The sequence below is a fragment of the Tasmannia lanceolata genome, unplaced genomic scaffold (genome assembly GCF_043159265.1).
Source record: "Tasmannia lanceolata isolate RefF3 unplaced genomic scaffold, GAP_Taslan_0.1 ptg000018l, whole genome shotgun sequence".
Lineage (NCBI taxonomy): Eukaryota > Viridiplantae > Streptophyta > Magnoliopsida > Canellales > Winteraceae > Tasmannia > Tasmannia lanceolata.
In genome coordinates this window covers 10,070,913-10,089,321 of record NW_027518695.1, presented here as the reverse complement: position 1 = coordinate 10,089,321, position 18,409 = coordinate 10,070,913, and the positions used below count along the sequence as shown (strand labels likewise).

Below are 18,409 nucleotides of genomic sequence, written 5' to 3'. Positions count from 1 at the left end.
CGACTCGGAAGTCCGACTTTCTCTCTCTCTCTCTCTCTCTCTCTCTCCCTCATGATTACCAAACCCTGTTGTAAATGGCAACCTTCAAAACCCTTCCATGGAGTTTTTCACGTTAGAAAAGTCTTGAGGAAGAAGAAGGTGGTAGGTAAGAAGGTAATAAGTGCATAGGGATAGGGAGGGTATTCTTGTCCTTTGGGATTTCTAAAAGCACTGACAGCCCCTATTTCACAAATAAAAAGAACGTACTCTTACTTGACAGTTTAACCAAAACTTTACATTTTTCTAACAATTTTTCATATTTTTTACAGAAAAAGATAAATTGAACCAACCCTATTCAACTTTTATTTACAGGGACCTATGTTATTGCTCTAATTTAACGACCATCATATCATTTTCCACTAAATCAAAGGAAGAAGAAAAATCCGCAAAAAAGATTTTTCCGTCAGAAACGTCATTTTTGCAATCCAATCAAGGCCCAAGGAAAAAACCATGTAGGTCGTGGACTCATTGCCAAGTTTATGGTGTCGGGTCCGTGCATTTTGTCAGCCATAACAAGTCTGGCCTAGCTTTTTTCCTTGATTCCTCTCCCATCATATGATTCTAAACCCATGATCTAGTTATATGAAAACGGAGTCTTAAAGACGTCGTTAGGTTGTTGATTTTTGTACCACAAGATTTGGAATTAGACATAGACCCACTAGATTGCTATGTGATGGACCCTCAGATCAACGGTCCCGATCATCAATTAAGCACATATACGGTCACTTGTGCTTTGGAACCTAATTACTGACTAAATTGTAAAATCATGAGATGAGTGTTACTATCAAAACAAGGGAGTGTGGATATCGTTCTCATTTCATCTGTAGGATAGTTAGTAATTGCATAGTTTAAAAAAAAAAAAAAAATCCAGGGGAGGAGGGTGGTTTGTTTTTTCAAATCATTCCTAATCACTAAAGATTAAAAAATTTAGATAGATTGTTGGGGAAGCAAAAGAGATTTGTGAGGTTGGTTTGATGAACTCTTACATAGTCCACTTCGCTTAATGGAGTTTTAGCTTTGCACAAAGAAACAGCAAAAATCGATGGAGACTATGACACTTTCGAATTAGGTGGGCGGATTTACCTACTTAGGACTTTTATTTTTGTTTGAGTCATTTTGCACCGTGCATGTTTCTTATCTATTAACTCTGCCAATCTTCATGGTTTAGGACGGCTACAATCCATCTAATGACGTTTAAGGAGCTCCACTTCACAATAAGCCTGTCCAAAACACAATTATGAGTTATCCTGATGCCATGAAGAATCACTATTACCTTAGCCTTGTTGGAATCCTTGACTCCAATAGGGCCCGATAAAGCCCATCTAGTCACTCCGTCCCCATCTCTAAGCAAACTTCCTATCCATGCCGGTCTAGGATTACCAGAGCTAGACCCATCAAAATTTAACTTGAGCCATCCAGGGTCGTCGGCACCAACGTATCTAGGTTAAGCGGACTCCACCATCTTTGATCCCTTGCGTTTCTCCTCCCAACATCTGTTAAGGTTAGAGAAGGAATAAAATTTGAAAGGAGTGAGGAACCTCACCCAAGATATGATAAGGGAAATAATTTTTGTGTAACTGAATAGGGAGCCTTTGGTAAGATTTTTGATTAGCCTAGCATTCCTATCCTTTCAAAGTACCCAAATGGTGGCTAGCATCGCCACTCACAATAGAGTCCTTCCTTTTGAAGGCCAGCACATTAGGAACTAGCTTTCTAAATTAAACCATAGCATTAAATAAAACCAGACTCAACTTGAAACTTAATTGTCCAACTTAACACGACCCCTAACAAAATTGCTTGATATGCCAATAGTTCTGTTGTTGCGAAAAATAAAATAAAATGAAATACACCTTCAAAATTAAAGAGTTAAACATAGTAATATCAAAAGTCGAACAATCTAAAATATTATATATGGGATTTACTAGGGACTATTGCAGAAGGCATTTTTCGGAGCAGCTGTTGCATGTGAGCGCAACCACCTCAGATGAATTAAATGAACGACAAAATCTGTTGAAAATTGAGCCTATGCTCCGTGAAATGCCTTCTGCGATGGTCCCTAGCAAATCCCATTATATATATATATATATATATATCTTGACTCATGTATAAGAATTACTAGTGTCCATCACAAAAGGCATTTCACGGCTGGTTTGTCGCATGTCAGACCAGCCACCTTGTGAATGGAGACAAAAGCTGTTGTCTCCATTCACGAGGTGGCTGGTCTGACATGCGATAGACCAGCTGCAAAATGCCTTTTGCTATGGACCCTAGCAAATCCCCTCATGTGTAAGAATCATTCTGACACCAACTCTTAACGGCTTAAGCTTTTGGAGTAATTGGCTGTTTTCATATGGTATTAGAGATATTGCCTGTCATAAGGCCCTGGGTTCTAAACTCAACAACTCAATGGTAGTAAAAAGCCAAGTGTACAACCAACCCAAAAGTGGGGTCACATGTGCCATGTGTACCGCCAACCCAAAAAAGAGAGGTCACACATGAGGGGAGTGTTGAAGTATAAATGATTAAATAATTAACACCAACTCTAAGAGCTTAAGTTTTTGGAGTAATTGGTTGTTTCACACTCATTAGATAGAATAATCTACTTAGTGTGGGTTTAGGATTTCGCCAATTCACAATAAGGCTTTCTCAGTGAATAGTCCGCATCACATCTGGACTGTTCATTTGATGGGCCCCAATTGTGGATATGCCGCTCCTCAAAATCGCAACCATCAAAAGATCCTAACCAACTAGTTAAAGGATTTCTATTTGTATAACATGGAGTGTGATCAAATATATTTTCTAACATTCATTGTATCCAGTCGAATGGTTAGGATTGTCCATTTCGGGGTTATCATCTAATGTATACTTACCACATATGGCCTTTGTACTAGCATTGTGCCATGAATTCAGTTTGCAAGCACAAGAGAGAAGATGAAAAGAAAAATAGAAGTTCACAAAGCGTGACATAGGAAGAAGACAGGTAAGGAAAGAAAGAGCAAGGCAGCTCTCATGCACCTCCCCCAAGGACTCCTGCATCTACCTCAAACGGTAGCTGCGGAAGTCCTTGAGGGAGAGTGAATGCTTAGATGTCTTGGTAGAACACAACAACTTCTCACTTGTATCTTCCTTGTAACCCAACAGCTTATATAGCCTCTAGGCATGCATGGTGAGACTATAGGACTTTAAGATCTTTCATGATTCCTGCATGGTACATATCATAAAGAATATGTTCCTCTTGTTTGCCAATTGGGTCTCCTTCATAATTTCAAAAGGAGATGAGTTTAATGATAGAACCCATGTTTTAAATCGCGTGCAATGCATTTTAGGGGAACCGGTCCGATAAGGACTTTAGCATGCAATCCTAGCGGTCGAAATCTTACGGACTCTTTAGATGCCAGCAAAATATGTTCTTATTTGCAAATAAGATTACTTTAATTTAATCTTATTTGTAAATGGGACATTAAGCTCTCGTTGGAAGTCATTAATTATATCATTTTTAAAACTATTATGACAATTATTTACATATTATCATATTTAACTTCAAAATCATTTGCCTATCTTATTATTGTGAAACAACCAAATACTCCAAAAGCTTAAGCTATTAGAGCTTGTGTTATTTAATCATTTATACTTCAACATACACGTGGCACATGTGGCCCCTCTTTTCAGTTGCCTGTACATGTGGAATTTTAATACCAAGGAGTTGTTGGTTTTCTGAACCCAAAACCTGCCGTGAGGGAATAGCCTTTGAAAACGTGTGAAACAACCAAATACTCCAAAAGCTTAAGCTATTAGAGTCGGTGCTTTTTAATCATTTATATTTCAACAATTATATGTAAATAATTCTTAAGAGTTACTCAGAAGGGAACTTAATTTATGAAAATTTTCCCTACTAAAAGTATAATAAAGAGATTTTTTTTTTCTTTTTCGTTTGTATCTTTCACCCTCATGTGCCTTCATAAATACATGAATTAGCTTGTCTACTTCAGGCAAATAGATTTTAGTGCAGGAGAGATTCCTGGTCCTCATGTAGGAATTCATTGAGTGATTGCTGGTTGTCCCGTCTATGTTAAGGCTAAGAGGAATGCCAAATTGACTTTAGGTGAATGATTATTATTCTCAATAGATTTTATTCCCACCTTAAGGATAGAAGTTGCCTCTTAATGTTTACTAAATGTCAACCAGGAGGGACCACAGAACCCTTATCCTGATCATCCACGAGCAAAATTCTTTCTTACTAGAGTTACAAATGGCTTGCAGCTTTAACATGTATTTCTGTATCAGAATCTCCACGAGTCAATAAAAATAAATACAATATAGCACATTCCCCAAATTCTTTTATTTTCTAATTTTGGGTGGCTCATAACTGTATCAGTCTGATTTATATAATTATAATTGTGTTTATTTTTCGTGAGTGTTGAATAAAATTATCCACTAGCAGATATCCTTGCTGGTTCAGTGAGAAGTTGCTATAGTGCTAGAGGGGGCATGCAGTTCGAGTCAGGAAAAAATCCATTTACTTTTAAACATCAAAAGATCACTCAAATAAATCATATTTTGTGTAGTGAGATCATTTTCAATTCGACGTAAAATGGGCGCGTAAAATTTATTTTATGTCCATTTTACGTCAAAAGAAACAATGCCTTAATCTTAGCTGAGCAGAGGCAAATGATCAGAGAACCCTATCTCTAAACTTCTGCTTGTGACTAAAAAGTAAAAACTATCCAATCTTATCTTGTAAAACATGTCTTATTGGTATTCTGGAACATATCCATTTGACAAACAAGAGGAACTTATTCTTTGTCAAATGTCTTATGCTAAAGCCAATAAAAGATCTTAATGTCTCCACATGCATAGCTCTATATAAGTAGCTGACTCCTCATCTGGTTTTAGCATGGAAGTTGCAAATGAACCTTAAATGTTAACGTGGACTTTTTCTTACAAGTCATCTGTCATTCAGACTGCCTCAAGGGCCTGTGCAGCTGCAAAATTAATGGACTATTTCTTACAAGTCATCTGTCATTTACTCCCCCTCAAGGGCTTCTGCAACTGCACCATTTCTGAATGTGGGTTGGAGAAGCCTTGAGGTAGAGTTAATGAAAGCTGCCTTTCACTTTCATTTTGCTACTCCTTGCAAGGAACCTGTCTTTTTCTCTTTCCCTTCGTTGCCTCTTTGACTCATGTTACTTGTGATTATAATCTTCTACACCGGTACCTTGTATTCTGTACATGTCTAATTTAACAATGTCTTTATTATTTTGTCAGTTTATTTATTTATTTTTGAATGACAAAGAATTGGATTAATAAAGAACAGAGCCCTGGGTCCGACAATCGCGATAGAGATGATCAAGTACAAGGCAACGGAGAAATGAAACAAGAAAGAAAAAACAACAGAAAGAAGGCTTATCAAGGGGATGGAAGTCGAACATTTCCAACGCCGCCCTAGAGACTCCCTCCCTAGCTAGTGTATAGGCCTCACCATTAGCCAATCTTCTTACATGATTAAAAGAGAAGAGGACAGGTCACTTAGTCCAAAATCTCATCGATCCAGTGAGCAAACCTCTAAGGATGGGAGGGACTACCCGCAACCATCTTAAAACATTAAGGGAGTCACCTTACACTAGGCTCGATCATCGTAATTCCTTAGAGGACCGCTCTTATCTCCGCCTCATTGGAGTTTGCAAATCTGATAGGACCTGAGAAAGCCCATATCAATGCCCCTTCGTGATCCCTAAGGAGACCACCCACCCCTACTGGCTCAGGTACCCGAAGCTTGAAACCATAAAAATTGAACTTAAATATCCATAGCTAGTGATGCAGTGCCAACATGGCAGCCATGTCATGCCTAGGTGGTTATGGTGGAGTTCCAAGGTGCATTCCCGCAATAATGTTGCTGGCCCGTTTTGAACCTGATTTTTTGGGCTTCTAAATGGCAGAATCATGGAAAGTGGTAAACTACAAAGTTTTAGGTCTCTTTGAGATCTTTCCAAGAAGTATTTCTGCTCAAAAATTGTTCAAGCGGTTAGAAATTTATGGTAGTTTTAGTGGACTGTGCCTGTGGGTGCCCAAAACAGTCAGAGTTAGTGAGTTTTAATGCAATTAATGTTATGTTACTCCCTAAGCTAGCTAGTGGAGGAGCTTGAACGAATTTGCTTTGATTTTCTTTTATTTAAAGAGTTGGAAACCATCTTTAGAGGGGATTTTAGATTTTAATAAACTTATGTAATTGATGGAATATCAATTGGGTTGAGCATTGCTCCCATTTGGTTCTTCTTCTCTTGTTGTGTTCTTGTGTTCTAAATTTCTTCTTCTTCCCTCTTAAGCACCTGCATTAACTATGAGGCTTCCATAATTGTACAATGGACGTACTTTGCTCAAAGGTGTTGCACACCTCTGCCATCCTTGTCAAAAGTTATCTGTTGAAACAAATCTAAAGCTGGGAAGAGCCATTACCCAGGAGATGATCAACGCATTCACCTCGATGAAGAGGTACCGGAGGGAGAGGGGGGGTTCTTAACTAAGCTTCTAAATACCATGGTATTCCTCTCCTTCCATACCACCCATGTCATGTAGACCTGGCAAACGGCCGGGCCGGGCCGGATTTGACCCGGCCCGTACGGGTCCGGGTCAAAGTGACCCGGAAAATTCTACGGGTCATTGACATTGGACCCGCACCCGGCCCGTACGGGCCGGGTCGACCCGCGGGTCACCCGGATTTTTGACGTATTTTTTAAGAGTTTTTTTTATTTATTTAGGGATTTGCTAGCCACCTTCTCCTGGGCTATTTTTCGGCTTGTAGCCCCTCCTTTGCTGCAAAGATTGGGTGAAGTACGGTCTGGGGCAAAGGTGGCTAGCAATAAAGAGAATAAAGAGAAGTAATCATTACGGATTTTTGAAAGATTCTCAGAATTTGTACGTTTGAAATGAAAAATTACCGCAAAAAGGTCAAAAGTAAAAAAATTACATATAAAATATGACAATTACCGAGAAAACTACGGAAAAAAGTAAAACAATATGACAATTATAAGAAGAAAACCGTCTTTTGCACTTTTCTACGGGCACCCGCTGGTCCACCCGACCCGGCCCACTTTTGACGGGCCGGGTGGACCCGCGGGTCAATTTCTAACGGGTCACCAATAGGTGACCCGGACCCGTAAATTTACAGGCGGGCCGGGTGGACCCGTGGGTCCGGGTCACTTTTTGCCAGGTCTAATGTCATGGTTGCCAGAGTGACTTTCCATAATATTTGACCTTTATTCTAAGGAATGGTGGGCATGATTTCCAATAGCTCTGAAAGCTTAGAAAGGAACACCCAAGATATTCCAAATCTAATTAGTATTTTGCTCCACATACAGGGCAACTTTGAAATATAGGAAAATATGATCTATTGTCTCACCCGCCTTCATACAAAGAGCGCAACGGTCAATGATCCTCGAAGATGTCCAACTGTTTATGTATTTTCTCACACAGTTTTATTCTAATTATTTAGTTGAAGTGTGAAACAACCACTTGCTACAAAAGCTTAAGCAGTTAGAGATGGTGTTTATTTAATCATTTATACTTCAACACTCCCCCTTAGGTGTGGGCCCTATCATGGATGAGCCACTGCCCAAGCAGCATCCAACTGAATGACCCCAATCATCCAATCAAAAAACTATTGCACATTCAATGAACAAAGTATAGAAACCAACCGAGAGAAGCTAAAAAGGATTGATTATTGTAGACCTTAATCTTATGGATGGGATTTCCATTTAGTACGGCCGGGACCAAGACCGTGTAGGTGGCTTCATGATGGTTCATCAGATCAAGTCCCAATTTCGCACATATACATGGACCCAAAAAATGATTGACGCCAAACTTCTAAATAACTTTTAACCCCAAACATTAGTTACTACCAACTTTTAACCCCACATGCCTTGTTCTTTCTTGTCCAGATCCTTAATTGCAATTAAACTCACTTAATTGTTGGACTTATTTTTCCTCTTGAGGTGCGTTCTCAACTCCAATTTCCTTATGGTCATATATATTTGTAGTTTAACTTAGTTGATATCACCTTATCCACCTCTCCCTTCCCTTTGATCATGAAAGCAATATCGCCTCCCATTTTGTGTGCCTTTCCACACGTCTCTTAGATAATTTTCCTTGACCCCATAATATTCAAAATTAGTTGTACCTTCTGAATAAAGAGATGTGTAAGTGCATTAGCTTAATAGGTGGAAATATCATTTTTGCTTTTTCTATTTCCTCGGCATAATTCTCAGATCCATTGCTTTCTTTTCTTCAAGAATTGAAGTGTTGTAAGTTCGAAATCTAATAGGATAGTTAATCCCAATAACATTTTTGTACTATAAGAACAGATTACAATTGTACTTCGGGGGTAAAGATTGCCCCAGATAAAAAGATTTGATAGTAGCCCCTGATTTGTTAAGAAGGTCAGCCAAATCATTGGCACTTCTAGGAACACGGGAAAGAGAAATAGAACCATGTATACAAAGATCTTTTATCTCATCCAATAGATTGGCGAGTCTCCACAGACCAAGAAGAATCACTTTAGCCTGCAATATCGTATTTAAAGAGTTGCTTTCCACTTCCAAACTCCATCTCTATCATGTTAATAAACATAGATCATCCTTTGTAGAAAGCACGGACCTAAGCTTCAGTAGAGTTACTGATTCCGAGAGGTCCATCAAAAGAGCGGAGCATGTTACCCAAAGAGTTTAGAAGATTTTGGCTAGTCTCTACTTAGCTGATGCTTGTCTCTGCCTATTGTTCAGTAGCCTGGTTTTTCCTTATTTCTCTGAAGGAAAATTAAATGTTATCAATGCTTGTCTCTGCCCATTGATTGTTCAGTAACCTGTTTTTTTTCCAAATTTCTCTAAAGGGAAATGTTATCAGCACAACCATATTTTGATATTTGCACAAACCCACTAAAAGACAAGATAGTCTAGTGAAAATATCAAAATATGGTTGTGCTGATATCATTTCCTTTATCTAAATCATGCCCTTCTGTCACTGATAATATTAATCAGCTAATTACTCCAAAAACTTAAGCAGTTGGAGATGGTTTTATTTAATCTTTTATATTTCACAAGCCCAGTTGTCTTTTCTTCGTTAATTGGTTCGTGAGAGGTTTTTGGAAAATGTAATAACCTTTTGACAGCTCTTTAAATACTAAAAGACAAGATGGGTTAGTGAAAATATCAAAATATGGTTGTGCTGATATCATTTCCCTTATCTAAATCATGCCAACCAATTACCCCAAAAGCTTAAGCAGTTGGAGATGACTTTAACACTCCCCTCACATGTAGCCCCTCTTTTTAGGATTGGCCTACATCGTGGCACATGTGACCCCTATTTTGGGGTTGGCCATTACATGTGGATTTTTAATACCAAGGAAGTTTGAACGAGGGCAATTTGCTATGATAACATGTGAAACAATTAATTACTCGAAAAGCTTAAGCTATTGGAGATGATGTTTTTTTGTTTTGAATGGTAGCCGATATTTTTTCAGAAACAAAAGACCAAGAGCTGTTGGAGATGGGGTTATTTAATCTTTTTATAGTTTAACATATATGGGGGCAGAGTCGAGGGCAGTGATATCTCTCCCCCCCCCCCCCCCACACACAGAAATCGTTAATTTTTAAGCCTTTTGGACTTAATGATGGCTCCTCCACCCCTTTGTATATCCTAACGATATCTGTTAAAAGGCAAGGGGGGGGGGGGGGGGGGGGGGGGATGTTACTGCCCTAAATATATCTATAAAATTAGTCTTCTCTTCAATGGATAATATGGGTGTTCAATCAGTTTTACAGTGAAAAGACATTTGGGTATTTCATTTCAAAAGTGGGGATTCTGATAATTTCCCATAGGAAAAGGAAAATCTAAATTCTGTAAGTCACCTGAATGTATCTTTGGGAGGGTGTTTTTTCTTCACTCCTTAGCTGTGAATGTATTCTGAATGTTGGATACGTTTCTCTATTAGGAGTAAAACTTTTCTGATCTATCTGTGCTTTCTGTTTTCAGATTTTCAATCCTTTTTTGGGTGATGATATAGATGCCCCCCTCATTTATGTTTACTTTGAAAAGAAAACAGTATGAGCACATGCGTGAACATGATTCATTCGAAAAAAAAGGAAAACACTTCCAAATATCTACATGTAAACAGAGATTTTCAATGTAAATGGTTGTTGCGTATCATGAATGAAAGAAAAAAAAAAAACACAATTGATATCTTGTTAATTTCAATCATAAAGTTAAAGAGGGGAAAAGGTCCTAATGCAAGAGAGGGAAAAAAAACCCTAATATATGCAGAATAGGGGGAAAATCTAATGTTGATTTAGGCAAAAAAGGCAAATAACATTAAGGATTAAAGAAATTGAGGTATACCATGATGTTGTCGTCTTACTTGCAAAAATATGGAAACCGCAGCAGAGAGAAATGGGAGGAAAAGGGGGTGAGCTTTATAAACATTTCACTTCTAAAATCTCTCTAAAACCATTTTAGTCGGCTAATTTTCAAGAACGTTAAGAACGTGGGGCAATGTCTGCCGGCTAAACTCACTTTTCTCGTTGTATCTAACTCTCAATTTGTAGAGGCTGATAGTAGCGTTTGGATCATCCTATGGAGGAGATGATTTAATGGGCAAACGCGTTGGGATGGACAAATGAATGGTTTGGATCTTCGAATAAGGTGGGCCCAAGTGATTTTTTTTTAAAATACACTTTTTATGATGTTCACCTTCTTCAATGATCTAGACCATCCAATGCTGACCCCACCAAGGGTTTGTGCTCAGAGAAAGAGTACTAGGAGAAAGAGTACTAGGTATAGGTGGGCCTATCTTGTTCAAAGATCTAAATAATTCACTTGTTAGGCCCTACCAAATGTTCATGTCTTGGGAGGAGAGAGGGAGAGTGTGTGTGCTAGTTGCACCTGGGAGAGAGAGAAAGCGTCTGTTGTCGGGGTGCAACTTGTGTCGGGTTAGATTGGGTTGAGGCCAATCCTAGTCCAACCCGAGATAGCATTCCCTCAACTCTAACCCGACCCGACCGGAGCCTCGGTTCGAGATTCTCAACTCTCAACTCTAACACAGCCCATTTAGCCTATCTTTTCCAAATCAGGTCGGGTCGGGCCGGGTTGGGCTCGAGATTGTCAACTCGAACACAATCCATCTAGCCTATTTTTTCCAAATCGGGCTGGGTTGAGTCGGGTTGGGTTTAGGTTAACCGAGGGAAAAAAAACATAACCCTAAGAAATTATGATAAAATTACAGGATGGAGGCCGGGAACGGTCGGGTTGCGCAAGGCCTCAACTCTAACCTGACCCGAGGAAATGCCAACCCAACTTGAGCCAAAATCGAGTGGAACCAAACCCAAGTTGCACCCCTAGCTGGTTGTACCAGAGAGAGAGAGAGAGAGAGAGAGAGAGAGAGAGAGAGAGAGAGAGAGAGAGAGATATGGTTGTAAAGGGCAGACAAATCCTTGATAGTATATTGGTCACTAATGAGATCCTCGATTCGGCAAAGAGAGATGGAAAGAGAGGTCTTGCAGTGAAGATTGACAATGGGAAGGCAAATGATCATGTGAATTGGAAAACGCTGGACCACATCCAAGAGCTCATGAGTTTCGATAATAGATGGAGGTCGTGGATAATGGCTTGTGTCAAATCTGCATCCTTTTCAATTATCTTAAATGGGACTGCGAAGGGATATTTTGGGAGCTCGAGAGGACTTCGACAGGGCGACCCCATGTCGCCGTACTTATTTATCATGACCGTGGAGGCACTCAAGCTAAAGCCGAGCATAAAGGAAACTTTACTGGGCTTAAAACTAGTCGGAACTCGTTAGCCATCTGCCATATACAATTTGCTGATGATCCGCTGGTGCTGATTGAAGAAGACGGAGAATTGGTGATAGATCTAAAAAGGGTCTTTCTGTGGTTTGAAATCTGTTCTGGACTGAAAATCAATTTTTCGAAGAGTGCACTGGCAGGAGTTAATGAAGATCTGGATGTGGTGAAGAAGCATGCCGACAAGATTGGGTGCTGCGATAAGGTCTTGCCAATGACATACCTCGGACTCCCGCTTGGTTATGGCGTGCCATCCAAAGCACAATGGGACCCCGTGGTGGAGAGAATCGAAAGGAAACTTGCGACATGGAAGACGAAATATATTTCCTTCGAAGGAAGAATCACTTTGATCAAGGCCGGCCTCTCCAACACGCCGGTGTACTTTATGTCCCTATATAAGATTCCGGTAAAAATTGCTCAAAGGATTGAAAAACTCTAATGAGACTTCCTTTGAGAAGAGCACGGCAAAATCAAGAAGCTGAAACACTCGATAAATTGGAAGAGAGTGTCGAACTAAAGAAGCATGGTGGATTGAGAATTGGGAAACTAAGACTGCACAACAAGGCACTTCTAGGGAAGTGGTTGTGGCGTTATGGAGAGGAGAAGGAATCATTGGGGCATAGAGTAATCAGTGATAAATATGGGAGAGAGTAGGGCTGCAACTCGGGTCGGGCGGGTCGGGTTTTGGAGAATCCAACCCTGCCCGAGAAATATCTCGGGTCGGGTTTTTTTTCGGAAAACCCACGATTCCCAAACCCGGCCCTACCCATGATAAATCTCGGGTCGGTTCGAGTTTTTTCACGTTGATGCAATTTTTTAAGGAAAATTCTTGTTTGGCAAGGCAACTCAACTCATAGAAGCAGAAATTACACTCACATTACACTTGAATCAAACAATGATGTAATTACACTCACATTACACTTGAATCAAACAATGCTGTAATCAAACAATGTTGTAATTACAATCAAACAATGCTGAATCAAACACTTGAATCAACTCAACTCATAGAAGCAGAAATTACACTCACACGCAATAACAGTGGGTGCATGGGTTTTCACTTTTAACTTTTAACTAACAATAGAAAAAAAAAAATGTACATACTATAACTTATGTAACTCGGGTCGGGCCCCTTCAAACCCGGCTCGACCCGAGATTCATGCGGGCTTTTGAATGCTCAACCCGGCTCGACCCGAAACCCATGAAACCTGAACCCAACCCAGGCTATTTTCGGGTCGGGTAAAACCCGGCTCGAGTTGCAGCCCTAGGAGAGAGTGGGGGGAATGGAATGATAAAATCCTTCCACATGTCAAGGATCAGGTGTATGGAAATCTATTTGTTCATCAAGGGAACATTTTGAACCTCTTGTCAGATTCAAAGTGGGCATCAGGGATGAAGTGCTCTTTTGGTGCGATTTGTGGATCGGAGACTTTGTGCTGCAGAATGCCTTCCCATATATTTTCAAAATTGCATCCAAGACCGGGGCCAAGGTTGCTGATTATTTGGTTGGGGGGGGGGATCAATATGGGAGTGGGTTTTCGTATATAAGATTGAGAAGAAATCTTAAAGATATTGAAATTACATGTTTTGAATCACTTCTTAGTCTCCTTAACACCCATTATTGTTCCACTAATATATCGGATGAGAGAATATGGATTCCAGAAACCCAGGGAGATTTTTTCATTAAATCCTTTTTCTTTGCTTGAATCAGGGTAGTAGGAAATCCATCGCCCCTCCAAGGGTGGTGGCCTTCGCATGGACCATGGCACACAAAAGTATCAATACCTGTGATCGCCTCAAAAAAGAAAAAAAAAGGGAAAATGCAAATGCAAATGGCGAGTTGGTGTGTTTTGTGCAATCAAGCCGAGGAAACACCGGACCATCTCATTCTACATTGTCCGGTCTCGTATAATTTATGGACGAACACACTATGATCTTTTGATGTGGCATGAGCGTTCCCTAAAAAATCACAAAGATGCTACTTCACTGGGCTGGTGGCTTGTTTTTTTCTTTTGTGAATCCGGGCGGGAGATGTGGAAATTAATCCCATATGTTACATTATAGAACATATGGAAGGAAAGAAATAGCCGTATTTACAAAGGAGTCGTTAAGAAAAATGATAGGATCTCGCTCGAAATTAAAGTCTAATTTAATGGGTTAAGGGGAAGCGAAGGATCAACTATAGAATTAGCAAGATACTTAGAAATTGGATTGTTGTCTTATGGAAAATAGACCTGGCAAACGGGCGGGCCGGGCCCGTTTTGACCCGGCTCGTATGGGTCCGGGTCAAACGGGTCATTTTGACCCGGAAAATTTTACGGGTCACTATGCTTGGACCCGGACCCAGCCCGTACGGGCCGGGCCAACCCACGGGTCGCCCGAATTTCTGACATATTATCTTTAAGATTTTTTTTTAATAGGGATTCGCTAGCCACCTTTTGTCCACATCTTTTGCTGCAAAGATCCGATAGAAGTACGAGTTGCGCAAAGGTGGCTAGCAATAAAATAATAGCAATTTATAATAATCATAGGTTACTAAGTTTTAAATGAAAAATTACCGAAAAAGGGAAGCAAAGTAGAAAAAATACCAAAGAACGTATTAAAATATGACAATTACCAAAAAAAATTAAAAAAATATGACAATTACGGGAAAAAAAAAGGCCAAAATAAAACTTTTGTAATTCTCTACGAGCACCCGCGGGTCGGGCCCGGCCCAATTTTGACGGGCCGGGTGGACCCGCGGGTCAATTTTAAACGGGTCACAAATTGATGACCCGGACCCGGAATTTACTGGTGGACCCGGGGGTCTGGGTCACTTTTTGCCAGGTCTAATGGGAAAGGAAGATAGTGGAAAAGATCACCCCAAAATGGAAGGCCCCACCAAGGGGTTGGCTGAAACTCAACTTCAATGGTAGTTCGATTGGCAATCCAGGGAAGGCTGGGATTGGTGGCATCATTCGAGACTCGGATGGGAAGATATTGATGAAGTACTCGGGTCCGGTTCAGCATTAAGCGGTATTTTGCAAACTACCATGATCCCCTAATTATTGACGGTGACTCCTCCAATATGATGATGTGGGCGGATGGTCAAGCAAAAGGACTGTGGAGATTTCACAGCTACAGAGGAAATTAAGGACCTGGGTTGCATAATCTGTCCAAAACTTGAACATCGAAGGCGATCGTCTAATGAAATGGTGGACCACCTTGCCTAGGCCGGTGTCGCTGGATTCAATGTCTATCAATTTATCTATTGTTTTTTTATCTAGCTATGATGTAGCCTGTGGGCCGAGAGTTTTGCTCCCTAGGGACATCTTGTCCCCTACCTGTATTTCTTTTTAAGTAGTAAATGTCAATTTTCAAAAAAAGTTAAGAGAGAGATTGTTATGCCAGTTGTGGGTAAAGGGAGATGAATTTTTTTTTTTTTTTTTTGGTAACGAAGGGTGTCCCCACCCCCTTCGGGGGTAGGACTACATATTTTTGTTTTCACCGAAACGTGGGAAGAAAGCTTTTCCTATTTTGGTTTACACCGAGTCGTGGAAAGCATGGCAACTGTCCCTACACTTTCAAAGCACCAAAGAATGGGAATGTGAGTGGGGGTGTTTCGAGTTAGTCATATTTTCTTTGTTCAACACCAATGAAATTCTTAAAGTGCCCTTTCAAAGCACGAGTCTCCCCAAAGACCCAAGACCATGACCAAGTCATATTCCTAAAGTGCAAACACGGAATATTTTCTACGTCGTTTCCTTCCGATCGCATGAATATGGAAACCCACCAAAAAATTTCCATTCCTCACTAAATTTTTCCCTCAACTTCTTCATTTCCACACAAACGCAAAAGCAAGACAAGCTCCCATGGAGGAAACTCAAGAAGCGTTGTCTCTCATCTTTATTGGGTGTGAGTTGGCCAAAGTCCTCCAGCCAAACCTCCCAAACTTAGCAAACAAACCTAACTTCCTTTTAAACTCTTGTGGTGAAATAGTCAGTGTCTTCAACAAGGCCATGAATCACTTGAATTCTCAAAACCCATCTCCCTATACCAACATGGTCTTCGAAAAGTGGCCGGAATCAGGCCAAGGGGCACCGGAATTGCCAAGTAGTTGTTACACACAACCCATAGAGGTTCTCCATGACCCGACTAGGAACCCGTTTGACGTGCACCTCTTGTCGGAGAGCACTGTGGGTGTGGCACCCCCTTGGGAGTTGGGATTAGAAATTCTGGCCACCACAACAGGTATGATGCTACCGCAAGTCCTTAAGAGGATGGACTATTTTGGCACCTTGGGGGCAGAGGCTTCTAGGGGTGCAAGACGCGAAGGGGAGTTACAGGAGACTAAATTGTCGGATTCCGGCAAACAATCAAAGAGGAGGTGAAATTCAAGACTTTGAATCCTCATTATCATTACTAGAAATTATATGATGAATGGGTGGATAAGTTATACACTGTTTTATATATGAAGAGTTATACACTGTGTTATAATATTAATGGTTATATTCGCAGGAAGAATGATAGGGAGAGATGCACCATGAAGGTGGCTGGATCTCGCATGGGCAATTTGGAGGTTCCACCCAACGATGGATACACTTGGAGAAAATACGGGCAAAAAGAGATTCTTGGCTCTAGGTACCCAAGGTAATCTGATATTTCCAACCCTCTCTTGTTTGTGTTTTTTCCTTTAAATGACCATAATACCCTCTGTTAATTCTTTTGGTATACGACGCCATTCAAAGGGGGACAAGTGGTGATTTTGAATCCCTACTGGACTTTGTGGGCTATGGGTCAGTCTAGGGAATTCTAGCTGATTGTGGGTGATTTTAGGGAACATATAGGGGAGTCTTCAATAGGGACTTCAGAGTTACTCGGTCTTTGAAGTTCCGTGTTAGTAGAAAGAAATATGAAATTCTGAAGTCCTAAAAGGTTTTATTACACTCCAATTTTTACTATTGTCCCAAGAAGTTTGTAGGCTCAGTTGTGGGTTCAAATAAACAAATATTGTCAGTGCACATTAATCATTTACATGGGAGCTAAAGCCATTCTAGTCAAAATGTGCTTAAAAAATCATTGTTGTTGTCTCTAGCCAATTCTAATCAAATTATAAAATGACTAAACTTCTCTTACGTCACGTTTGGATACCCACAAGATCTAGATTTGGATTTCTCACATTTGCAGTTGAGATTTAAAACTGTTGGATTTCCAAATCAGCTAGAACAGTGGAAAAAAAAATCAGATTTGCAAATCTGTTCTGCATGACATTATTTGGAAATCAATATTTGTAGCAATTACCTTCACTCTTGCTCCTCCTCGACCTTGCTGCTGCAGCAGCCAGATGTCCCTCTCTCTCTCTCTCTCTCGTACAACATGAGCACCAGAATGATTGATATATTTTGTATCCAAAACTCAAATCCAAATCCAAATACAAAAAAACATGAGTATCCAAACGTAGTCTTATAATTTTAAATGATGATAATACCGTTTGAAATTTCTTATACGCCCATCGCAGGAGCTACTACCGATGTACGCACAGGAACTTATACAAGTGCGAGGCAAAGAAGCAAGTGCAACAAATGAGCAATGACACATACACTTTTGAAGTCACCTATCGCAACCGCCACACATGCCAAACCAAGGGGATGCCTCTCTTCGCACGAGACATGATGCTTGAAACAACACAAGCACCTCCTCCTCCTCCTCCAGCTACTTCAATTGGATTGAGAAGCTGGTATTCTAGCAATTCTGAGGTTAGTGAAAAAGACAAAAATACCCCTACCTTATTGCATAGGCAAACGTATAGAGATTTCGCAACTATAGTTGAGTCTTCTCACTTCGAAGATGGAAAAGACAAAAATGTCCTTATAAATTCACAAATGGGGATAGTTCGAGAGTTCGATGTGGGGGGAGAAAGTAGTCACACATGCATGCACTCTCACGTGCGAAGTGGAAAAGACAAATATGTGCGCACAGATTCACAAGTGGGGATGTTTTGGGGAATCGAGGGGGGTGGCGAAATGAGCCATGCACGTAAAAAATCCTCGCACGTGCAGGATGGGAGAGAGATGGAGCTTCCTGTGGCAGACCTTGCGGATGTCATGCTCAATTCTGGAGGAAGTAGCAATAGCATTGAAGACATTTTTTCTTCCAAGCAAGGGGATTAGTGGGCGAATTAGAACGAAGTTCTATCGCGGACCACACAATTAGTCCACAACTATCTTTTTTTGGAGCCATGTTCGTTTTCGAATTTTAGGGTTGATTTTGAGTCCAAAACAAATTATTGGACTCAAATCGGTAAATAACGAAAAAATAAATAAATAGTGTAGGAATGAATGTGACAATATTATGGTATTGTGTGCGATTATAATTGAATAAATTGAATATTTTTGATAAATTTATAAGTTAATTATGCTAATATTGAGATTCAAATGTGATTAAACATGAATATAATAAATTAATTAAATGAATAAATATAGAGCAATGATTTAAACCAATAAATGAGGCAATCAAATGAATATATTTTAATGAAAATTAGATCTAATGAT

The 18,409-nt window shown here is 40.1% G+C and overlaps 2 protein-coding genes across 2 annotated transcripts; both read left to right on the top strand.

Moving 5' to 3' along the window:
- The first annotated feature begins 11,670 nt into the window (after positions 1 to 11,670).
- LOC143850040 (uncharacterized) lies at positions 11,671 to 12,321 on the top strand. The gene has a single exon (XM_077359366.1). The coding sequence runs from the start codon at positions 11,671 to 11,673 to the stop codon at positions 12,319 to 12,321; it is 651 nt and encodes a 216-aa protein (XP_077215481.1).
- A 3,368-nt stretch (positions 12,322 to 15,689) lies between these two features.
- Positions 15,690 to 18,028, top strand: LOC143850039 (WRKY transcription factor 55-like). Its single transcript, XM_077359365.1, has 3 exons — positions 15,690 to 16,245; positions 16,377 to 16,508; positions 17,377 to 18,028. Exons 1-3 carry the CDS (start codon positions 15,731 to 15,733, stop codon positions 18,026 to 18,028), a joined length of 1,299 nt encoding a protein of 432 aa, XP_077215480.1. The 5' UTR covers positions 15,690 to 15,730.
- Positions 18,029 to 18,409: the final 381 nt, after the last annotated feature.